We start from the raw sequence: 25,416 nt of genomic DNA, 5'->3' as shown, positions 1-25,416 counted from the left end.
TTAACTTGTTTGTAAACAGCATTCATAAAAGGTAACACCTATAAGTTACATAGGAGAACCTGGCATCTTTGGGGTCACTACTCAGACTACTTCACCACCTATCTATTTCTGCTTTTCATTTAAAAAACAATTTTTACTTTTATTTTGTGTATGAGTATTTTATCTGCATGTATAAAGACACAACGCGCATGCGTGACCTGCAGAAGCTGAAGAGGTCACTGAATCCCCTGCTGCTGGTGTTAGAGTGAGACCAGGTCCTCCTGCCAGTGTTCTTAGCTGTGGAACCATCCTCCAGCCCACATTTCCACATTTCTGTTTTGCTGAGACAGCATTTTATCACACTGCCTGTACTGCCCTGAACTCAAGATAACCTTGTTTCAGCTTCCTAATTTGAGACTACATGTAAGTGCCACGATATCTGGATCCTGTACCCATTCCCTGGGCTTCTTTCTTTTTATATACACATATAAATATATACTATCTACGAAACATAATATATATAATTCAATACATAAAAATTATTTTTTGAGATAAGGTTTCTCCGGGTAGCCCTAGCTAACTGTGTGTGTGTGTGTGTCACTGCCTATTTTTTGTTGTTTTATTTTGAGACAGGGTTTCTCTGGGTAGCACTGGCTGTCCTGGAATTCACTCTGTAGACCCGGCTGGCCTCAAATCTTCCTGCCTCTGCCTTCCAAGTGCACCACATGGCTGGTTTCTGACATCTATATGTGTACCTGGCATGTGATAGAAATGAAATAAAACAAAACATTTGGAGTCGTGCCACTGGGAATCAAATACGTAAATCTATTCATGCCAGGTAACTGCTTTACCACTGATATATTCCCAGGTCGACATTCTCTTTTTGTGGAATCACAGAGCAGTCATCAATAGCACAACTCCTGGCATTTGTGTAGGCAACATGCCAGGGCTCTAGTTTCTAGACTGATGGCAGTTATCTTTGTGTGCGAGGCAGGGTTTACTATTTGTTTATTATTAAATGTGTGGGTGTTTATGTGTGTGTGATGGTACAAGTGCCACAGCATGCAGGCGGAGGCTAGAGAACAAATTTCTAGGAGCTGGATCTCTGCTTCTACTGTGTGTGTGCGCGTGTGTTGCCCTGGGTGTCCCGGAACTTGCTCTGTAGAGTAGGCTGCCCTTAAACTCACCAGATCCACCTGCCTCTGTCTCCCGAGTACTGGGATTAAGGGTGTGTGCTAAAGTACTACCGCCTGGCTTTTCCTTCCAATGTTACATGGGTCTAATAGGATAGAACTCGGTCAGGTGCTCTGGCCTGTGCCTTCAGCTATTGAGGCACTTTACCTTCACCGTGGGCTGGTTGGTTGGTTTGTTCCTTCCTTCCCTCCCTCCCTCCTTCCTTCCTCTCCTCCTTTCTTTTTCAGTTTACTTCTATTTTTTGTTATATGGCTATCCATCTGTCTAAGTGGGAGTGTGAGCACAAGAGTGCAGCAAATGCCGAGGTTAGAAGACAGTATTGGTTCCTTCTGGAGCTGGAGTTACAGGTGGTTGTAAGCTACCTGATGTGGGTGCTGGGAACTGAATTTGGATCCTCTGCAAGAGAGGCTGTAGAGACGGACCAGTGGTTAAGAGCACTGGCTGCTCTTCCAGAGGACCTGGGCTCCATTTTCGGCACTCACATAGCAGCTTGCAACCATCTAAAACACTAGGTTCCAGAGGCACTTAGGTCCTCTCTGGCTTCCACAGACACCAGCATGCATGTGTTGCACAGACATAGAAAACAGTAACAAAGTTTATTTTACAGAGTGTGGGTGTATGGGGGGAGCAGCGTGTTCTATTAACCACTGAGCCATCTCTCCAGCTCCCTTCCCCCTCATTGGGGTTTTGATGCACGTTTCCAAAGGGCTAATGAGAACCATCACTTTTCACTTGTTCTCTGGCTATTTTACTTTGTGTTTCGTGTTTCTTGTTTGGTAAAATATCCTTTGCCAATTTTTTGGTTGTTGTTAAGTTAGAATACATCTTTACATATATTCTGGCTCTTATCAGATACTTCTAAAACTTTTCTCCCATTCATTTTTGGCTTTTTTTTTTTTTGAGCCACGGTTTCTCTGTGTATCCCTGGCTGACCTGGAACTTTTCTTGAGGTTGGCCTCCAACTTGGAGATCTGCCTGCCTCTGTCTCTGAAGCTGGCCTGGAACTCAGAGATTGCCCTACTTCTACTTCCCAAGTGCTGGGATTTGAAAGCATGCACCACCATGTCTGTCCATTTTCACTAACACTCTCTCCCTTTCTTTCTGAATCCAATCCTTAGCTACTCCGGGAAATAATTTTTGTGAAACATTTACAGACAATTAAATATTACATACTGTCTCTGGATTTTCTTTGTTCTGGTCCTAATACCTACATATTCTAATTTTAAATGTTTACAACAGATAAACTATAACTTGTTACAGTTCTTGTGCTTTTCTGACGGGTTCTCAGTAATAACATGTGTTTTAAGGCTTTGCATCAAACTAATCAGAACTAGGCTGCACATGCTGGTACAAATCTGTAATCCCAGCCTTGGGAGTCTGAGGTAGGAAGACTACCACGACTCTGACGCCAGCATAAAGCTACAGAGTAAACCCTGTCTCCCAAACCCTAAGCAAACCAACCAGGCGACCTGGAGCTACAGGCACTCTTGGCTAATACTGCATATCCAAGTCCTCATTGAAGAAACGTGGTTTCAGCACTCATAATGTGGAAGTAAACATACTATATGCATGTTGTGCTTAATGCAAGGACAAAAATAAAATACTATAAAGCAAAGAAGTAGGCCATCCACCCTCTTTAAAAGGCTCAATACATGTGCTAGGGAATATGTTCAGCTGCTAAAATGACACTGTAGAGTATTAATAAAGTTTACAGTACGCGGCTTTGTTACCAAATACAATCCCAAATTTTGCTAAAATGCTTATATGCCTGGATGGAGAGACAAAGTCACAGTCACAATGCATCTATGACTGTTAATCAGCATAACCACTTTCAAGGTAGATGTGGCAACAGATTTCTGCTTCTAGATGCACATAATACTGCAATAGTTACAGTAGTAAAAAGCAGGGAAAAATGCAGAATGTAAATGTTCAGCGATAGATGGATGGATAAACAAATGTGTATTCCTAAATGATGGAGTGAAAATCTGACATTATGAAATGAATGAACCCACAAAACATTAAATGAGAAGAAATGTTTATGGTTTTCACACATATAAAAAACTATAATAATTAAGTTCAGAGACAACAGACTAGAGATTATTGGGGCCTGGGAGGGGGTTAGGAGAAATATATTTTATTGCTTAGTGGGTATAAAATGCTGGTCTAGAATGATGAGAATGTTCTGGCAATGGATGGTAGTGCTGGTTATATAACACTACAAATGGTACCATAACTCAACCCACCCACTTACACCCACAATGCAACATCTTTGTCTTGACTATTGTAGACCTGACTGTGTCACTAATGTTGCTTGAAACCAGTGTAAAATAACCAAAGCCCACATGCACCCTGGCTTACTCCTCCACGCTTTGCAGCTTACCTGTATTAGACCTGGCATGATCTCTGGTAAGAGCACATTCAGGGTTTCCTTGGATACTCTTTCTATCACTTTCGTTTGCATTTTGATTGCAGCCAGATTAATTGGGTAGTCAGCAGTTTGTATGATTGGACAAAGCACTTTGATGCACTGTTCTGGACTAATCGAAGTAGCCAACACGGAGGCAGCTTCCTCAGCAGACCTCACCACCTAAAACAAAAGGGAAAGCCAGCCAAGAAAAACAGTAAATCCTAAGTATGGGACTTCATCAAGCATTTAATATGACTTGATACTTTGGATTTGCATTGAAAATATTGCAGTAAACAGATGAAAGCTAGAAAGGAGGTAAAATCAGACTAGCAACTGCAAGGAGCTGTCAACACTGGGTCCCACTTCATCATTCTCCCTTCTTTCCCATTCTTTTGCTGTTGGAAAAAGTAATTTCATGATTTTAGGCATTTATTTATTTTGCTTTATTTCATGTCATGGTAATGTAAGTGACACAAGCGCTCTTAAATGCAGGTAGTAATGATGAGCAGGTCCCACTGTGGTTTACAGAAAGAGAAAATACCAGGACATGAAGTAAGGAAGGAGGTTTGCACAACTCTTGAAAAAGCTGTTTGCATTTCCTTACTGAGTAAACCTGTAACTGAGATGAATCTCCAGTAGGCGGTTCACACTTAAAAATGATAATGTTATCTCTATTTGTTAACAGAAAATTCTTAGTGCTAGGTAGAATGCAGGCTGGTAAATTTTAATTAGAAAATGAAAAGCAAATTAGAGAAAGTAAAGTTGGATAAGTTGCTGGGGACCTATTCTATGGGAATGGTCTTGGTATCCATGTATTACATGTGACAGAACATATGCTCACACACACACATTTGCGTGTACACACACACACACACACACACACACACAAATACACACGTGTGTGTATGTATGTGTTTAGGCCAGAGCTGGTGTCAGTCCTCAAAAGCCACCCATCCTATCCAAAAATAAAAATTTAAATTATATTATATTTGGTATGCAAGTGTGTGCATACATATGCCTGGGTATACATGGAAGTCAGAGGGCAACTTGCAAGAGTTGGTTCTTTCCTTCCACCATGCGAGTCAAATTCATGTTATAAGTCTTGGCAGCAAGGGTCTTCACCTTGCCGGCCCCAGGGTCTTTCTTCAGGAGTCTTTCATTAGCACGAAACTTGCCAATTCAGCTTGGCTAGCCAGTCAGCAAGGCCTGGGGATCTGCTTGTCTCCACTGACCTGTCCTGGGAAGAGGCTCATACCAGCACACCCAACTTGTTTTCTGTGGGTTCTGGGACTTAAACTCAGGTTCTCATGCCTCTGCAGTAACTGCTCTACTGGCTGACTTACGTGCCCAGCCCTATGCTTCCATCTCGATCAAGCATTATATCAAATATTGAGTATTTACGAAGGAAATGATTAATCTGGGCACTATTAAGTGGAATGTTCCCTTACACGTGCAGCCACAGTGCTTAGAAGGCTGAGGTGTGGGGGGATTGCTTTGAGTTTGAGAACAGACTATATAACGAGTTTCAGGCAAAACCAAGGTACACCGGAAGATGGTTCAGTGAGTAGGGGTACTTGCCCAGCAAACCTGGCGAGCTGAGTCCAATTCCAAGAAGAACTGACCATATGCTCACACACATACAACATGTTTACCCCCCAAAGCAGAGTCCTTTCTGGGAAGTGCTTACGCGGTTCACGCACTACCATCATGATAACACAGCAGCAACTGAAGTTGCTGGTCACTCACCTCTTTATGAGGATCTTTATGTGCTTCCAATGTTTTCATGACGGTCAGCTCTGCATAGTTCTTGAATCTTGCTGGTTGATGCCTTAAGATTTCTTTTAAAACTTTTAATGCCAAAGCCCTGATTGTAGGCTAAGAAGAAACGTTTACACAGTTTTTAACACCCTGAACGGCAGAAAAGGTTTTCCCATTCTTCATTTCTATAAGCGTCTGAAGATTGGGTGGGAGGAGGGACGCTGTATAAAGGATGCAGTGCACACTCCATCACTTGCAGCGGAGAACTCCACTTTCACTTTTGTTATCTTATCTGAAGGACAGGGTGAGCTCAAAACTGCAACGTAGCCTAGGCTGGCCCCAAAGTTGTAATCCTGCTGCCTCCATATCCAGAGATTACAGGCATTTGCTATTACATGTATGTTTTACTTTTAATTGTGGGTCTGTGTCTGTGCATGCGAGTGCAGGCGCCTTCAGAGGCCAGAGGCATGGGATCTCCTTGAGCTGGAGCTACAGCTGGTTATGAGCAGCCCACCATCAGAGTTTGGCACTCAATGTAGGTACTCTTCAAGGGCAGTAGGCACTCTTAACTGCTTAGCCACCGCCCCAGCCCCAAATGAAGATTTTTAAAATGATTTTAGTTTTCTGACCATATTACCAGAATTTGAGAGAAAAAAAGAAAAGACAGACAAGTTAAAAATTCTGGAAGTTGCTAAAGAAGATAGGTAGAGAAGAGGAGAGAAACCCATGACTTTTGAGTGAGGCATGGAGGTTGGCAGCAGCTTATACAGGGCTTAATAATTCAAGGAACTCGTAAGAAGGCCCAGAGTGTCAGGGGAAGCAGGCTTAGGCTTTTGGTTGATCAAAAAGAGATAGAAAGAAGGAAAAGGAAAAGTTATATGCTTTTTAAAATTCACAAAATTCCAGGCTCTGTGAAGTCCTGCAAACAACGGCCTGGCTCTTGGTCTTAGACAGGTCTCACCCTGTCACCCAAGCTGGTCCTCAACTTGTAGTGATTCTTCTGCCTCAGCCTTCTGAGTGCTCAATTTATTATTTTTAAATAAGCAAATAAATAACATTTTGACTTTGAAAGTAATTTTTTGTTGTTATTTATTTTTTTTTAGAAACCCCCCCGCCCCGCCCTTGGCGTAGCCTTGCCTGTCCCTGAACTCACAGAGATCCACCTGCCTCTGCCGGGATTAAAGGCATGTGCTACAACTGCCAGGCTGAAAGGAATTTTTACAACTGAAAACATATTTAAATATATACAAGTAATCTTTATTTTTCTGTGGAAATCAGCTTGCTACATCTCCTTTTAATAACTGTTCTTAAATTTTTTGAAACAAAATGTTTTTAATTTACATTTATTTTTTAATTAACTACAGTGCATTCCCAGAAAACAGCAGCAAAACAGTCATTTCATCAACTCCCAAATATGTACTAGCTGATCAGCAGGTAAGCTACACAATAAGCAAGGGTTAGAAAGGCCCTGGGTGCAATTCCTAATCCTCCATGCCCCAAAGCCAAACAAGAATAAATACACAAATACTCAGACAGGACAGGACAGGACAGAATATACTTTATATATCCTGAAATTTACCTCTTTATCCCCAAGGGTCTCAAGCAATAACAGTAATATTGTTTTGAAGTGTTCATCCCAAACACTGAAAGATTCTTCCTGGGTTAGCTTCATGAGTTCATAGAGGGCGATTTTTCTTTCTTCTATACGTTCGTTATGGTTAGAGAGCTCCTTCAACAACTCTGCAACTAGGTCAGAATGGTCTAAGGAGAGGTCTGTCAAAAGACAGGATATGAATTTGTGATTGCATAAGCTGACTCTTAGGCACAGAACTGATGACTTTAGAACATGACGGCACAGCCGCAGTAAACATTGGTTGCAAAAGAGAAAAAAACAAACACTAATTTTCAACTGCCATCCCTGAATCACCAATGTGCTTTAAAAATTTTCAACTACAAAAGCACCTGAGAAAACAGTGTAAGGTATCCGTCACCCAGATCTCAGCAAGAATGTATCATTCCTGTGAACTCCTCCTATAGCATCTCCTTGTGAGTACTTTCCGCAGGAGAATCTGTTTGTCTCCACTTCCCACTTTTGGTGATTTAGGTGGCTACAACTTGATCATAGTAACCTTCGTAGGAATCTTTCAACAGTGGGCTGACTCATTCATTGACTGCTGCTAAAACAATTATTTTAGGAGCTAAAAATGTTCACTATCTAATCATCATTTTTTTCATGGACCAGAATTCTTCAGCAGAAAGCAACTTTATCATTATCAATTAGAGCTACTTTCTTTGTCCTGAATTTTTTGTTTGCTTTGTTTTTTTTGAGACAAGGTTTCTCTGTGTAGTCTTGACTGTCCTGGAACTCACTTTGTAGACCAGGCTGGTCTCTGCCTGGTCTCTGCTGGGATTAAAGGCGTGGGCAACTGCCTGGCAACCATAGTCATTTCAGACTTTTCACTCACTCACTCACCTACCCCTCCCTCCCTCCCCCCCTCCCTCCCTCCCTCCCTCCCTCCCTCCCTCCCTCCCTCCCTCCCTCGGTTGTTTATTTATTTGAGACAAGGTCTCACTATGTAGTTCTGGCTGTCCTGGAACATATTACATATATCAGGCTGGCCTTGAACTCAAGTGATCCATCTGCCTTAACTTTGTGAGTACTGAAATGAAAGGCATGCATCACCATGCCTAACCTGTATAAGTTTATTTATGATTTAGAGTCACTAAAGTTGAGACCAATTATTATCAAAGAGGAACTGGGTTTTATTTACGATTTTTATTTATGTGTATGTGTGTATATATATTTCACATGTGTGCACATGCCTTTGGAGGCTAGAAGATGGCTGTAATTACAAGTAACTGTGAGCTAGGAACTAAACTTGGGTCCTCAGCAAGAGCAGCGAGTGCACTTTGATTTGTTTTTGCTTTCCTTTAAGTACTTAGAGACAGAATCTTCGTAGGCATGGATCACTTTTCAAAAAAGCATTTATTTATGTTGTGTGAGTGTGCACGTGCGTGCGCATTTGTGTGCCATAGCCTATGTGAATGTACGTCAGAGGACAACTTGCAGGAATCAATTTTCTGCTTCTATCACGTGGGTTCCAAGAACTGAACTTAGGCTGTCAGTGGTGGTGGCAACTGTGTCTGTCACTGAGAGGTAGATTTGCAAGTTTACCACAGAAGGTCATACAACATTGGAACTCTTTTTTTTTTTATTCTTCTTCCTTTTAAAAAAAAAACCTTTTATTTCATGTGTCTGAAAGTTTTGACTGTGTACCATGGGCATGTTTGTATGCTAACAAAGGTCAGAGGGTATCCCCTGGAACTGGAGTTATGAATGGTTATGAGCCACCAGGTGGGTGCTAGGAACTGAATTCAGGTCCTCTCCAAGAGTAGCAAGTATTCTTAGCACTCTCCAGCCCAGTACTGGAAATCTCTAAAGAAAGTAGCATGGACTGACTGGACTAAAAAGTTAGAGCTGGAGAGATGGCTCAGCGGTGAAGAGCACTAGCTGCTCTTCCAGGACCTGAGCTCAATTCCTAGCACCCATGTGGTAGCCAGTAACTGTCTGCAACTTCAGTTCCAGGGGGTCTGGCACCCTCAACAGACAGACATGCAGGCAAAACACCAATGCTTAAAAAAAAAAAAAATCAATAAAAACCTAATTCCCTAATAACAAGGAAACACATGTAATTTATTGCCACTTTTCATTTATCTTAGTCGTGCCTTATTACTTACTGTAAGCAGAAGGGGAGAGCATACAATCGCAACTATCCTTTTCCAGAGGAAACAATGAACACTTACTTAAGAGAAGAGTAAATACCCTACCAGGCTATGCAGATTCGTAACCATCAGACCTTCAGACTGACACTAATTCACATAACTTCATGTGAACAGTAAACAGTGTGCTTTTTGATAGTAGGCCCTGGAATGAACCTTTATTAATAAAAGAGATCATGATTACACAAAGAAGGGGTTATTTCATGAAGATAATCTTTGTCATTCTACTATAAAAATTTTTCTAGGCTGGCTGGAGAGATGGCTCAGAGGTTAAAAGCACTGGCTGCTCTTCCAGAGGTCCTGAGGTCAATTCCCAGCAACCGCATGGTGGCTCACAGCCATCTACAGTGAGATCTGGTGCCCTCTTCTGGTGTGGAAGCAGAACACTGTATACATAATAAATAAATCTTAAAAAAAAAAAAAAGTTTGTCTAGAATAAACCACATTCATATGTTACAACTGGTTAAGTTGTTCCTGGAAGGACATTACAGTTATCTTAATTATTGAGGATGAGGTCAAGTTGACCACCCAGGTTCTCAATGTAAACATACAAACTACCAAAATAGTAAAGATAAACACCTACAGGCTAGGCAAAACACAAATTTGGGATCAGAGCAGCTTAGATGAAGGAGGGAGACCCACCCTGAATGTGGGCAGCAGCACCCACGAGCTGGAGTGTGCCTTACTGTGTGCCATTTGAGGATGCCTCATGCTCTCACTGCCATGACTGCGTGGTCCTGATGATCTGTGTTTGGAAACTGCAAGCCCTCCTTAATAAGTGCTTGTAAAACATTCTGTCCCAGTACCAAGTAACAAACACATATTCACATTCCCCAAATCCTTACATTTTAAAGAGGTCTAATAAAAGAGCAAAGAACATCCACTTATTTTACTGAGTACCAGTCTTCCAAAATACAAGTGGTAGCACTGTAACCATAACATACCATCAGGAAATTGGTCAGCATCATCATCAAACATGGCTTCCTTGAGGGCAGACTTGTTGAAGGGACTGATGTTGTCTGAATAGTTATATGGATTATAGTCACGAGAGCGTGGGGAGGAGTGAAGGGGCATTGAGTGGAGCAAAGATGCTTTATTATCAAGAACTGGCTGGCTGGAGTCAGTGGCATCGCCCCCTGCTCTCGGCTCTGACATCCCAGGACCACCACACATCTATTAATAAGAAGAGGAAGGCAGAGCAAGTTAGTTCAGTTCTACATGTCTTCTTCACATTCTAAAAAGATGTTTCTTGACAGCTGCAGAGATGACACAGCAGTTAAGAGTGTTTCCTGCTCTTCCAGAGGACTTGAGTTTAGTTCCCAGACCCTAAACTAGACGACGCACAACCACTTGAAACCCTAGTTCCAGGAGCTTCAATGCCTTCTGTAGGCACCCACACTGAGACTATAAACAAACACATATATACAAATAAAATAAAACCAATTTTAAAAACAAAACAAATGATTTTTCCCTAATATTCAAGGGGATATTTAAGAAGTAACAATAAGGTCTGGTGTTAAGCAGTTAAGAGCACTGGCTGCTTGCTATTCCAGGAGTTCTGAGTTCAATTCCCAGCAACCACATGGTGGCTCACAACTATCTGTAAGGACCCTCCTGCTCCAGGGGGGTCTGACACCTACTTCTGGCCTCTGCAAGCACACAGGCTTATATGTAGACAAAACACCCATACCCATAAAATAAAAATTAAAAGCTAAAAAAAAGTAATAATAATTTAAAAAGAAATTAGTGACAACAGTATGGGTTACAATACATATTTAAATATATGTATACATATATTTATATATGTATATATATATATAACACAATATATATTCAAAATGAAAAAAGCTTAAAGAAGCCACAGCTGAGAGACAAATAAGCCATCACAAATGTTGCTTGCAATGAATGATGTTATCCTTGTCAGTGGTTCAACCAAATAACATATACACTGAAATTAGCAACAGCTTCTACATACAAGCTAAAGATACAAAAGTTTTCATTAGCGAAACAAAGTTGAGGATATATCTCAGTACTAAGAGGGCTTGCTCAACACATTCAAGCTCAGAGTTGAATCCCAACAAAGAAAACAGTAACAAAAACAAAATCCTCTTTAAAATTTGGCATACTACCCCCACACCACTCAACCCTCACCACCTGAGGCATACTGGAGGGCTGACCCCTATGTCATGAGGGTGTGTGAGCTGGCCCTGTCCCTCACCAGCTGCAGCACTTGGGAAAGCAAGCCCTGCACCTCGCCTGGGCAGCACAGTAGGGCTGATCCTAGTTGGTGGGTGCAGGTGAGTCAGCCTCAAGGGCAAGAGTAAGGGAGAGGTGACCCTGCTGCTCATGTGCTGTAAGGTGGCATGAGTGTAGGGTGATGCTCTACCCCTTGCCACCTGTGGTAGTGGGGAGAGCTGGCCTCAAGGGCATCAGAGTGAGGGAGTTAGCCATGCTCCTCGCCTGGGCAACACAGTGGTACTGGCCCTAATGGCAAAGGCACTGGTGAGCCAGTCCATCCCCTTGCAGGCTGCAGCAACTTGGGAGAGTAGGCTCCACACCTTGCCTGGGCAGCACAGAGGAGCTAGCTCTGGAGGTGTGGGTGCAGGTAAGCTGGTCCAGAGAGCATGAGAGCAGGAGAACTGACTCTGCCTCCTGCTGATGGAAGCACTGGGTAGCCTAGCCAGAGCAGTGCTGGAAGGCTTGCCCTTGTGGTGCAAATAAGGGAGAGCCGGGCTCAGATCCAGGGCTGAGTTAGACCAACCCCTAATCTCTTATCATCTGTGAATGGTTGGGATACATAAAAGGGCCAGTCCTGCTGATCCAAAGCTATAGGATCTTCATGACACAGGGCAACAAAATAACTGGGAAGAAGCCTGATGAGGATCCAATATTGATGGTGTCACAGAAGCCAAAGACCTTGAACCACACCAAAGATTCATTACAATGAACATTTGCAAGTGAGGATGTGTGGACCGAGAAATATGCTGTGTGACACACTGTGACATACTACTTCTATGATGAGATATTTCCTATGCTGTTTGTGTTTTTGATTTGGAGGGGGAGGTTGCAAGGGCGTAGGGAGGATATGGGGGGATGGGGAGATGAGCAGAACTGGGTGTAGTATGTGAAACTCACAAAGAATCAATAAAAAGTTTTTAAAAATCGGCACACTGTATTATCTTTGAATAATGAATTATCTTAATAGCATCTTTCAGGTTTTATTTGGTGCCTTTTTCCTCCCAAAGCACAGGTTTAAAGGCCAACTTAGATTCTGGAAGGATGGTAATCAAGTTGGGATACATTAACACCCTGGCCTAAATACCAATATTTACACAAATACTAGATTCACAAGTATTATCACCAAAAGGACCCCAACTATCAGCATCTATGGAGCAACTGTACGCCATGCTGGCTGCTGGGAACTCCACACACAGCCTTCACCCTTCATCCAGTCTTGTGTTCTTGATAATACTTGAAGCAACACCCTGGTTATGTAATATTTGCAAAACAAACACAATAGGTATCATTTATCTAGTGATATTTACTAACCTGCTGTGGCTACCACATGCAGCATTAGGACAGGGAGCCTTGGACCTGGGTGGTATGACTTTCTGATAACCATTTTCATGGTACAGGGCAGGTGTAGAGCCCATCAGAGATGTGCTGACATGCTGCAGCTCTGTGGGCACTGAGCAACAGTGTGCTCAATAGGAATGAAAGGATGGCTAATCTCACAAGACATATGAGCTGCTAGAGACAAGTCTAAGAAGATGCAAAAATAAAACCTAAGTACTGACGTGCCATAGCAGAGGAAATCAGTTAAATAATAGTATTCAGATGTCAGAAAGCAGGTTATAGGTTTTTCTGTGCCCTGGCTGTCCTGGACTTGCTTTGTAAAATAGGCTGACCCCAAAGGCACAGAAATCCACTTCTCTCTGCCTCCTGAGTCCTGGGATTAAAGGCATGTGCCACCACGACTGACCCCTTTATTTCTTAATGCTCCAACTACAACGCCTTTTTTCTAAATCCTCAACTACACAAGCTAGTTAGTTCCTTGATGCCTCCGCACTGGCTAATCAGTTTACACAATTCTCCTGCTTATGGCTTTAAGTCTTAGTACAAACGTCATTTGACGGAGGCTTCCATTCCCTGACCCCACAGTCTAAAATACACATTCACCTTCCTCGATAGCACATTCTAAACTAAAGCTCCACAGTAAACACCTCTAGTTAGGTATCTAAAAAGAACTACAGGCACATCTCTCTTGCAGATCTAACACCTGAAACTCACTAATATGTGGAGAGCTGATACTCAGTAAATGCTTGAAGAATGACTAGCTTCCAAAAAGTTATATACATGCACGCACACCCAGACACTCTTTGATGGAAACCAAAGCAGCCTGCAACGTAAGAACATTCAGATAGGATTCGGCGTGTTAGGTGTATGGTAACAGATGGTAAGAACATGCAAATACTTACTGCATCACCGTCCTCTTTTTTAGGGTCCCTCTTGAGGGGCTCGCTCATGTCTTCTTGGCTTCTGAAGCTAAAATTCTGGATTGCCTCAGTAACCCCTCTAAGGGAGCTGTAAATGTCTTCAGAATTCATGTTCTCTGTGTCATAATCAAATGCACTGTGAAAAAGATGGCACTAATTTTTACTTATTTCATTTTTTGTCTGATTTGATTGTTATATCTATGTGTATGAGTGTTCTGCTACCATGTATGTATCTGTACTATGTGTGTGCAGAGCCCTTGGAGGTCAGAAGAGGGCATCAGATCCCCTGGAACTGGAATTAAGAGATAGCTGTGAGTGGTCATGTAGGAGCGGGGACCCAAACCCAGGTCCTCTGTTAGCCAAGCACCCTTAACCACAGAGCACCTCTATTTGTTTGACTTTTATTTTTTTGAGGGTCTCACTCTATAGCCCAGGCTAGTTTTGAATACACTGCAATCCTCCTTCCAAGTGCTGGAATTAGAAGCATAAGCTATTTTTCAGTAATGGCTGGCTGGATGCATACATCCGTGGTTCACACAGGTGATGGCAGACCTCTGGAGGTAGAAGCAGTAGGATCAGGGATTCAAAGAATCCTCTACTACACAGCAGGTAGAAGGTCACACTGGGCTAAAACTGATCCTGTTGAAATAAACACATCTGAGGATATTGTAAAGGATAGTTACAAAGATAAAAATTATCTATTTTTGATATAAGAATTCACTTTGTAATTGAAACTGGGCTAGAACTCATTTGGCAGCCAAGCCAGGCCTCAAACTCAAGTTTCTTGCCTTTGCCTCCAGAGTTCTGAAGCTTTAGGTAAATATCACTATAGCATAGAGCACCACGTCTGGCCTAAACATTACATTTAGAGAGAGAGAGAGAGACAGAGAGAAAGAAAGAGAGACAGAGTGTGTGTGTTTAGGGTAAAGAACAACTTTTGGAAACTAATTCTTTCTTTCCACCATGTGAATCATGGGAACCAAATTCAGGTCATCAGGTATTTTACAGCATGAACTTTTACCCACTGAGCAATCTTGCCAATACAGTTCATACTTTTAAACATTTCTTAAATAAGTATTTTGATAACATATGAACATGATACAAAATTTGTTTCAGTATTCATAAATACAATTTTACCAGAGCACAGCCATGCTTATGTATGCTGGGATTCTTTTTAACTGTTTTGGTAGTATTAACAGCAGAGCTGAATAAAGATCACAGACCACTTGCCATTTGGTCCTTTATAGAAAGCTTTCTTGTCCTTGTCATTAACAAGCAGTAACAGAATTGGTTGAAGAAGACACAAATGTGATGAACGCCACTATTCTAGCACTCAGGAAGTGGGGTCAGGGGTCCACAGCCATCCTCTGCCACATGGCCAGTTGCAGGCCAGCTAGAGTAGCCTCACATTCTAGCTTCACTGAGAGCAGTCCTTGGTAGAAAAAAAGGGAATGTGTGCTTCATCTATTTATAGGTGCTGCCTATTATTTTTGAAATATGCCTTGGTAAATGAACAACAACAAAAGATAAAGAAAAAAACAAAAAATGCAGGAAAATTTTGAAATAAAAAAATGTTCTGCAGTGTATGTTGGGGCGGGGGTACCGCAGTGTGCATGTGGAGGTCAGAGGAAACTCTGTGGAGTCAGTTCTCTCCCCTCACTTTACATGGTGACCTAGGGACTGAAATTAAGAGTCATGCTTTTTCAATACCGCATTTATCTCCTACATCATCTCACTGGACAAGGTAGAGAATTTTGAACATTGAGCATAAATGCTAAAATGACATAAATTCTATAATCAAACTCTAAATTCAACTAAGGCTAGAATTTACACGGCAAAATTTGTCACAAATGTGTAACACATAGGTTAGGTGGTAAGTTTTGATACATTTTTCTTTCTTAAACTCTGATGTAGTACCCTGTAACTTTTAATTGATAATCTGATGAAGCAAGCCATGACCAGCAACAAAACCCAGGCCAGTAATTGCAACAAGAGATATTGTACGAATCACTTTACAGGTGGGTCCAAAATGGCGGCGACTAGTGTGCACCGTATCTGAGGGGCACAGGATCTGAAACTCCAAAACTGGTGAGTGGAAGGGCAGCTGAAGCCAGAACATCCACACTGAGGCTTCCTGGGCGAGAGGGGACAAACCATGAGCTGGGACAGTTTGGATCCAGGTCACCTGTGGAAGACTCCGGAGACTGAGAGTGGCGAATATTCAACACCCTTGCTCTTCCCCTTGCCCCAAGCACGTGTCTCCCTGCTCGGCAAAAGTGGTCGGCAGTGACCTCGGCCCCAAGCATGGGCCTCCCTGCTCGGCTGAGGCCTCAGTGGTTGCCCCAAGCATGAGCTTCTGTGCTTGGTGACTGAAACTACAGCCCAAGAAGAACCCTCTGTGCTCTGTGACTGAGACTGCAGAGGCAGCTACCCTAAGTACAGGCCTCCCTGCCCGGTGGGCAGTGGACACCACTGAGCTGATGGATCTCCTACAGCCTCAATTGCCCCTGCCAAGCAAAATCGGAGAGTAGAGAAAAGGAAGAACCCCTGTGCTTTTTGATTAGGCCTCCAAGTGAGTGAGCGAGCACACCTTTAATTGAGTGTGTGCAAAGCCCTAGATCCTGGGTTCCTCTATGCTAGCAGCCAGACACTGGCTCCCTCCCACCCACACCCTCACTGTGGGCAACACAGGGATCCTTGGATCAGTGTTCTCAGCACTGAAGCCCCTGTTCTGTGGGTCTACCAGTGGGATCCAGGCAAACAATTCTTGGAGCCCAGACAGATCTGAATACTAGCAGGAGAGTCTGACAGGCCTGTAGGCCACTGCGGTATTCTGGGCACCTGTGCATGCACACTGTGCCTGCGAACAGAGCCAGCACCCTCCTGTGCTTAAGCTCCACCCTTCCAGGCAACTACATGCTCTAGCACCCTCTCCCTCAAGGCTCACTGCCACTCTGCACACATCCGCACGTGCGCTATGCGCCTGTAACCTCCCTCCCTTAGCTAGAGATGAATCAACAACATCCACTCTCTAGTTGGTGGGCCTCTCTCATCTTCCTGAAGAACATTCTAGACACCAGAGACAGACGGACCCCGTCTGAAGTACAGACTCCAGGAACAAACAGCAAAGGTTATGGATAAGCAGATGGCTAGAACACATCCAACAAAAATCAGGATATCATGGAAGCCATGGGTAAGTGTGGAGAGAACCACATGGCCAGGAGGAATTTACTCTGAGGCAGTGTTGGAGAGAAGCAGCTTAGATGAAAAGCCTAAGCAAGACTTTATGAAATTACAGATGGGAAGTAGCCCAAATAGGAACGATTGAAGCACACGGCATGGGATGTGGGGCTGAGAGGTAACGAGGTAGTTTAGGGGGTTTCTATCTACCCAGCCGCAGGTGAAATAAGGCTTGTTTAAAATTCTACAGTTGTCTGTTTCTTCATTGATATGGTAGAGCGTTAATAATAACCACCGTAATAATTTTAGACTTTTAATAATAAACTTTAATATTCATTTTTGAAAACAATCCCTTTTCATCCTCTATATCACCATTTAAAGGGTCAGATTTTTACATATGCTTAAAGTTTGTTGAAAGCTCAGTTTCTAACACATTTCAAGTGAAATGAAAGTCTACTGAATTCATAGTTACTATGCCTTTCCAGAATGGAAACTGGTAACATACAATGTGAATGAAAACAACCGTCTTACCTTGGCGATAACGTATTCTGTGATGTGTTGGTAGGAGAAGTAAGGGGACTGGACCAGTTGGCTGGTGATCGAGGTGTTGGTCTTGTCAAAGGACTCCCCATGGAACTCTGATGGTGGGAGTAAAAAGATCATTAACACAGAAAAATGCAACTGAAAGGTCCTAAGGGAAGAGGCACAGTCATGAGAAAGGACATATGAAAGCGCCATCTTTCTATGCCAGCATTCTCAACATCCATGCGCTGAGGTCTGGTTTCTAAGAGAAGGCTACCTCTTCAGTCTTCTCCTTCATCTCCTTCCTCACCCTCCTCTCTATTGCTTCCTCTCATAACCCCTGACCCCTTTTTGATAGAGTGTCATGTACCCCTCACTGGCCTTGAACTCACCATGTGCCCAAGGGTAGCCTTGAACTTCTGATCCACCTCTCTCATCTCGCAAGTGCTGGGTGACAGAGGTGCATCACCATGCCCATTTGTTTTTAACCCAATTTTGACCCTCAAACATTATTAACATCTATTTTCTTAAGGATTTAACATAATCCTAAACTCATTTTTTTTTTCTATTTTTTTGAGACAGGGTCTCATTATGTGTCCCTAGCTGGCCTGGAATTCAATATATAGATCAGGTTGGTCTCAAACTCACAAGACCTGTCTGCCTCTGCCTCCTACAAACTTAAAAAAAAAAATGTAAATTAGCTTTCTGTTCTTAGCTAATTTACCCCTTCTATTTTACTGATAATTCAATTTAATTTCTCCTGAGTCTCTTTTAGAAATGTTTTTCCCAAAGAAACCGAGGAAGTAAAATCCAGTCATGTTCATTTGTCTTTTTCCTTCAATTAACTGTCTCTCCACTTAAGAAGGTAAGTGACATTACTCTCAGAGAAATTCTGTTGCAGGGGCTAGTGCTCTGTTGGTAGTAAAAAAGAAGAGCACACACTTGAAACTACAAGTTGCTCTCAGATGCTGCACAAAGAACAGAGGTGAGCCTAAAAGGAAGATGGTAAGCCTGGACCAGGGGGCTTACAGCTGGGTGGAGATAAGTAAGCAAACAGCTGGAGGTGGGTCAGGGCTCTGGGACAGGAAGGGCGGGCTGCTTCCTTCTCTAGCTGTTGAGGGACACATGTAAGGCCTACATGTACTTGCACCTAGCCATGCTTCTAATGTAGCGAATTCTGGCAGACTAAGTAAAGACAGCTTTGGAGAAAGCCTCCACCTCTTTCAGGAAAAAGAACCAAGACCACTTGGAAGACAAAGAGTTAACTGCATTTGGGAAACAGGAGGAAAAGAGTTCAACAAAATTAGCAATTGAGACACCTGCAAGGTCAGACAAAGGGTAGTAAATCCCTAATGCTAGAAGACAGTCAAAGTCATTAACAAACCTGGGGTCAGAGATGGGCAGAGATGGGCAGAGAGGGTGGGCAGTGCATAAACAGTGTATGATCATCTTTCTGGTTGGGGTGGAGGCCATGCAAATACTATGTGGGCCCTCCACTACCATGGTCTACAATGTTTCAGAGAACTAACCAATCTCAGGGCAATTACTTCAGCCCAGATTTGTTCATTCTCTACCAAAGCCCTATAAAAACCCTAGATAAGGACCAAATATATCTGGACACAGGAGCTTGTCTGAGACTGATTCTCCAACCAGGGACCATGAATGAAGATGACCTAGAACCCCTGCTCAGACGTATCCCATGGCAGCTCAGCATCCAAGTTGCTTCCTTAGTAAGGGGAACAGGGACTGTGTCTGGCATGAATTTTGTGGCTAGCTCCTTGACCTCCCCATCCCCCCGTGGGAGGAGCAGCCTTGCTAGGAGGTCACAGAGGAGGACATGGCAGCCAGTCCTGAAGATACCTGATAAACTAGGGTCAGATGGAAGGGGAGGAGAACCTCCCCTATAAGTAGACTTAGGGAGGGGCAAGGAGGAGATGAGACAGGGAGGGTGGGATTGGGAGGGAATGATGGAGGGAGCTACAGCTGGGACACAAAGTAATAAACTATAATTAATATAAAAAAATAATACATAAATTTTTTTTGATGCCCCCCCCCCCCCCCCGGAATTTCTTTTCCCATCTCTCAGGAGTTCCTTTCCCTTCTCTGTAATTCTTTTTCATAAAGACTGTTTTTGCTTTGCACGCTCCCTCCAGAATCCGCATCTGGGATCTCCACTGATAGGAGACAAACCTGGAGTCTGTCTCAAGTCAGTAACCATCAGAAGGCGGCACTTTAGATCCCTGAGCCATGTACAACTAGACTGTGAAATGTCTTGCCATACTCAAAAATCCTGTAACACTTTCAATTCTGAATTCTTTACCTTAAGACTACCATCATGTACACCTGCATCTCCTTGTCATCAAAGGCCCCTCTTTTTAAAACTCAGTCTTACAGACATTTTATGTAAATCAAACATACATCTATACACTTCACTGAGATGCACACTTAGTCAGACTTCACTGCCTCAGAACAAAATCCTGCATATTCACACTCAGAGACCAACAAGCCAGGGATCCTTTAATAGATTCTGTTCAAACTTACTTGTTAACTCAAGATGAGTTACCCTTGCTGCTGCTCAAGCAAGAACTGGCTCATCAGAAGGGCAAAGGACAAGATGTCCTAACTTCTAACATGCTCCAAGGCTCACAGGTGTCGCTCCTTTCACTTGGCCACTGCTAACTACACAAGTTATAACACAAGCATGATAGGTTCAAAAGACTCTACTCTTCTCAAGGCATTATTTAATTGTTCTTGGTCAAATTGCTGCCAAATGCAGATGTAAAAATCATATAGTAAAACCAAGTTCAACTTCAAGCAAAGTAAAGCAATCATTGTTAAACCAGTCATAATAGCATACAACAGCCAACAAGACACGTGACAAATACCTGGGTCCCATTGCCAGTGTTTCGAAGGTGATTGTGAAGAAGTTTAGTAGCACCATCTTGGAAAGTTTTTGGTAAAGCTCCTAGTAACATTGTAAACTCTGGGGTATTGAGTTCAAATAAAGAAATCAGCACTGACTGTGCTGCCTAAAAGAAACAAAGGCATAAAAAAAGAAGGTGAATGTATTCTGGCTACTCGAAGATGGTCATTTTCTGATGTTTCTGCTCAAAATCACAAGACTTGACCATCTCTCCTGTGGAAAAGGAAAATATTAACATTCTTAACTTAATATTTTTTTGGGAGATGATAAAAACACTCTACTATCATTTATTTTCTGAAGTTAAGAAGTGAATATGAATGTGTAAACATGACAAAACTCTGCATGGTTATTCCGTCAACATATATTACTGTTTCAGTGTTCCCTGTAAATGATAAGGAAAAGGATGGCTACATGAATCATGTACATGGGCAGGATAGGAATGGAAGGAGGAGGAAAGTTAACAAACCACGTACACAGGAAAATGCCACACGGAAATATGCTACTTTACATTATAATTTAAAAATAAAGCCAGCGTAAGAAGGAAAAACACAATAAACAAAGCCAACCTACCAAAAACAAACAAACCAAACCAGAATTTTACTATGTAGTCCTGGAAAGCTTTGAACCTGTAATCCTCCCACCTCTGCTCCTTAAGTGTTGGGATTACAGGTGTACACCATCATGCCTGGCTCTGTAGGATTGTTGAACTAGCAATATCTAGTCTTTTCTCAAGCAGCTAATCTAAAAAAAAAAGGTCTCAAGATAAGGTTAGTAAGCTATTTGGTAGAAATTAAAATTATATATCAAGTTAGAGAGAGAGTATGAAATGGCGCATGGTCACATGACCCACATCCAATGTACATACCTTGTTCTAGACCCATTACAATCTCATCCTATGAAAACCTACGTGTTCTACATTTACAGAATCTGAATATACAATCGTGGAACGGCAAAGGATGCTGCATTCAGACAATGCAACACTGTACAGTATCCCCCTGGTATCTATGTCTGGGCACCATGTGCATGAAGCGCCTGCAGATGCCAGAGGCTGTCTGATCTCCTGAAACTAGGATTACAGCCACTTCTGAGCTTCGATGTGGGTCCTCTGCAAGAGTAACAAGTACTCTTAGCTGCCGGAACACCTCACCAGACCTGTTGCTTTATTCTTATTTTTGGAGACGGGGTCTTTGTACATAGTCTTGGCTGTCCTGGCATTATGCAGACCAGGCTAGTCTCACATCCACTGAGATCTGGCTGCCTCTGCCTCCTGAGTGCTGAAGTAAAGATATGTGCCACCATGCCCAGCCTCTGCTTTATTCTCTAATCTCAATTACAAACTTCTATTTGCTTCAAATTTGCTTTGTTCTTTTTGAGTCGCTGTCTTATGGTGTCAACGTTGATTGGATAACTGATTGAAAATGTTGCTTTTATTATAACCTCTGAATCTCTCAAAACACCTGACAAAACTTAGAGTTTGAGAAAAGACTCAGGGGGAGCGTGAGGCAGCTAGTCACACTGCAACCAGCCAGGGTGTGGTCTCCTTGGCTGTTTTTTTGAAAAAGGGTTTCACTCTGCAGTTCTGGCTGGTCTGAAACAAACTACGTAAACCTCTGCCTCTGCAGTGCTGGGACTAAAGGTGTGTACCACAATGCCCAATTCTCCTTTAGTTTCTGAGAACATTTCTCATTGAGGGTTCAGTGACTAGGAAAGATTAGCTGGCCAGTGAACTCCTCTTGCCACCTTCGCAGAACTGAGATTAGAGGCACGTGCTACCATGCCAGTTTGTTTGTTTGTTTTGTATGATATAGGTGCTAGGAATATAAACTTAAGTTCTTATGCACTTTACCAATGGAGTTATGTCCCTAGCACAAATGACTTGTATTTTTGAGTATATAGAAAATACTAGCAATAAGCCCTTGGCAGAAATGTTGAAACTATTAACATATACTCTCAAGCTTTTAAATAAGACATGTTTATAGGCATGCTGTTTTGTGCCAGCACTCTTGGTACTTGGGAGGCGGGGGCAGGAGAACCAGCACTTCAAGGTCACCTGCTAGAGTGAGTTCCAGGATAGCCCAGGTTATAGAAGACTGTCTCAAAACATACCTCAAGGAAGTAAACAGCAAGACAGACAATTAATTCTAAGACAAAACTCAAGGACATGAAAAGCAATGCAGACATTAATTCTAAGAACAGAACTTTTTTAAGAAAGGAGGAAGCAGAAAACCACTTGGTACAGGAGTGAGAACTTAGAAAAACAAAAACAAACAAACAAACAAACAAACAAAAAACAAAGGTAAATCTCCACTTTACCAAGAATTGATTCTTAAGTATTATAAAGATTATAGAGACTGATAAAAAAGGATATGGGAAAACCAAATCCTCACTTATGATGAGAGATAAATATAACACTTGTATCTAAAAGATCAGTCAAAAGAAATACCTAAACTTATTTATCTCCTGACCCCATTCAGACACACCTTTCGAACATCAGAGCTTTTGGGCTCTGTCGTCCAAGTGATGACCCGCGACACTGCCAGGCGAGTTTCACTGGAATTTATAAAATCTCCTGGGTCCATCTGTTTGGCCAGAGTTTCTATGTACTTAAGGATAGCAACCTTCACCTGGTAAGGAAAGCACAATAAGAGAGGACAGCGAGATGAACACTGGGTAATGCATTAGATATAATCATTATTAGTTTTTCCAAGTGTAGCAGCAGCAGCAGCAGCAGCAGCAGCAGCAGCAGCACCACCACCACCACCACCACCACCACCACCACCAACTCTCAAAGAAATGATATAGCTACCTATCCACCTGACATGGTGAAGAATCCTGTTTTCATGTGCATTAGAACTTTTAGCACAGGGTGAACAACTGCTGAAGACTTTAACAAACTAGAACACAGCTTCATGAGTCTGCTTTCATGTGTGAATGGCTAGTCTTACACATTTTTTTTTTTTTTAAACAGCCAGTGTTAAAGATAAGATATGGCAAGCCTGTCAACACAGTAGGTAACATAACTATTTGCTTACATTTAAGGCAGGGCTCTGGCCCAGGCTGGCCTCGAGTGCACTGAGGAGCTGATAATGACCTTGAGTTTCTCTAACTCTCCTGATTCTTCCTTCTGAGTATGGTTTATGAGGTGTTGGATATGGAACCCAGGAACTGGTGCAGGGTAGCCAAGAGTTGAGCTATAATCCCAGCTCTTCAGTTCACTCTTTTATGCCAGGTACATGTAAGGCAAGCTGGGGTGAAAGATAAGCTATTTCTAGGTATGCATGCTTCTTTCTAGACTCAGCAGTTTTTAATTCTTCTAATGAGCAATTATTAAATTGCATCTATTTTCTCTAGTATGCCACTGGAAATAAACAGGCTAAGAATCATCATCTCTGATCACATATTCCAACACATTCCAACATTCTACAGTTTCTAAATGATTTGTAAAATTTTCTTCATTGAATACTTTTTTTTTTTCTAGACAGGGTTTCTTTGTGTAATCTTGGGACTTATTTTGTAGACCAGGGAGGTCTAGAACTCACAGAGATGAGCCTGTCTCTGCCTCCCGAGCGCTGGGATTATCTTTATGTCCCATGTGTACACCTGGGTGCCCATGGCCATCAGAAGACCATCAGATCCTCTGGAACTGTAGTGTAGAGGCTGTGTGCTGCCATATAGATGCTGGGAACTGAGTCCACTCCTCTCCAAGAGTACCAAGTACTTTTCACTGCTGACTCATCTCTCCAGCTTCTGGGGTCCTTTATTTTTGAAACTTATTATTATTATTATCAATATTTTCCTTGCTGGGGGTCAAATTTACGGCCTTGCAGATGTCAGGTATGCACTTTGGCATAGAGTTACAACCACATGACCTCAAATGATCTTTGAAAAAATTTTCTTTTGTAATGTATGTGCTGCGTATGTATGTTTGCATGCATGGGCAGGTTCATGTGTGAGCATATGAAGGTCAGAGGTTGACACTGAATGTCTGCCTTATTCACTTCCCACTTAAGATATTGAGGCAGGATATTCTTGCTGATTTGAGTAGTAAGTAGCTAGCCAGCTTGCCATAGGGATCCCTTGTCTCTGTTTACTGACTACAGGGTAAACAAGTATATGCTACCATGTCTACCTATAGTTTTGTTTTGTTTTATGTTTTTTTGAGACAAAGTCTCAAAGTGTGTAGCCCTGGTTGTCTTAGACTGACCTTGAACTCACAGAGATCCATTTACCTCTGCTTTGCACATGCTGGGATTAAAGACATTTACAGTCATGCAATGCAAGCAATGCAGTTTTAAAAGGGTTTCACAAAATAGTGGTGTTAACTATAATAAGCAAGTAATCATAAAAACATAAATTCATTGAAATACTCCCATTTTAGTAGGACATCTCACAAATTCATGCGGCCTATAACTAATGATGCAACTATACATTCCTTTTCAAAGTACAAAACAATATAGTTATAAAGGTGTATATAATCCTTCAGTGTATTTATCAAGCAGAAAAAGTATTCAGAAAAAAATAACGTATTTAACAAATGCTAGTCATTTAATTAAAATCACTTTGTATTGTTAGTCTATTTCTCTTTCTTTAAAAAAAGATTTATTTACTTCTTTAACTTATCTTTATAATATATTTATTATATGTTCTGTCTGAACATTATATACATAATAAATGTATATAATGCACACCAGAAGAGGGCACCACATCTCATTATAGATGGTTGTGAGCCACCATGTGGCTGTTGGGAATTGAATTCAGGACCTCTGGAGGATCAGTAGACAGTGCTCTTAATATCTGAGCCATCTTTCCAGCCTTCTTTAACTTATTTTTAATTTTATACTTATTATTATTACTATTTGGAGACAGGGTCTCTCTATGTAGTCCTGTTTTGGAACTTGCTATGTAGAGCAGGCTGGTCTCCAATTCACACAGGTCCCTGGCTTCTGCCTCCTGAGTGCTGGAATTAAAGGTGTGTGTCACATTTAGCAACTGTTAAGGCATTTCATGTATGTGCTTCTACATGAATATATGTGCTCGTGTATGTGTGTGTGTGAGCGTGAGAAAAGGCCAAAAGAAGAGGAAACCAAATCCTTTGAAGCTGAAATTACAGGTATTTTCAGGATTCCCAGCTTGCTACTGGGTCTTGAGCTCCAAGCTCTGGTTGTAATATTTATGAG

At 42.1% G+C, this 25,416-nt stretch overlaps 1 protein-coding gene across 9 annotated transcripts in view; it reads right to left on the bottom strand.

The window, feature by feature from the left end:
- Positions 1-25,416, bottom strand: part of Clasp2 (cytoplasmic linker associated protein 2) — a 177,086-nt gene that overhangs the window by 6,871 nt on the left and 144,799 nt on the right. For all 9 annotated transcript variants that reach the window (XM_055601779.1, XM_055601780.1, XM_055601781.1 and 6 more), the window contains 8 exons: positions 22,720-22,863; positions 20,202-20,345; positions 17,326-17,432; positions 13,597-13,750; positions 10,063-10,291; positions 6,918-7,111; positions 5,327-5,455; positions 3,554-3,760 (listed from right to left, as the gene is read on the bottom strand). In XM_055601779.1, coding sequence (XP_055457754.1) covers positions 3,554-3,760; positions 5,327-5,455; positions 6,918-7,111; positions 10,063-10,291; positions 13,597-13,750; positions 17,326-17,432; positions 20,202-20,345; positions 22,720-22,863 — 1,308 coding nt within the window. The remainder of the gene's footprint in view (positions 1-3,553; positions 3,761-5,326; positions 5,456-6,917; positions 7,112-10,062; positions 10,292-13,596; positions 13,751-17,325; positions 17,433-20,201; positions 20,346-22,719; positions 22,864-25,416) is intronic.

Source organism: Psammomys obesus, unplaced genomic scaffold, assembly GCF_907164565.1.
Source record: "Psammomys obesus unplaced genomic scaffold, mPsaObe1.curated_primary_1811, whole genome shotgun sequence".
NCBI classification, from domain to species: Eukaryota; Metazoa; Chordata; class Mammalia; order Rodentia; family Muridae; genus Psammomys; species Psammomys obesus.
Note: the sequence above shows the minus strand (reverse complement) of the source record. Positions and strands in the feature narration are given on the sequence as shown.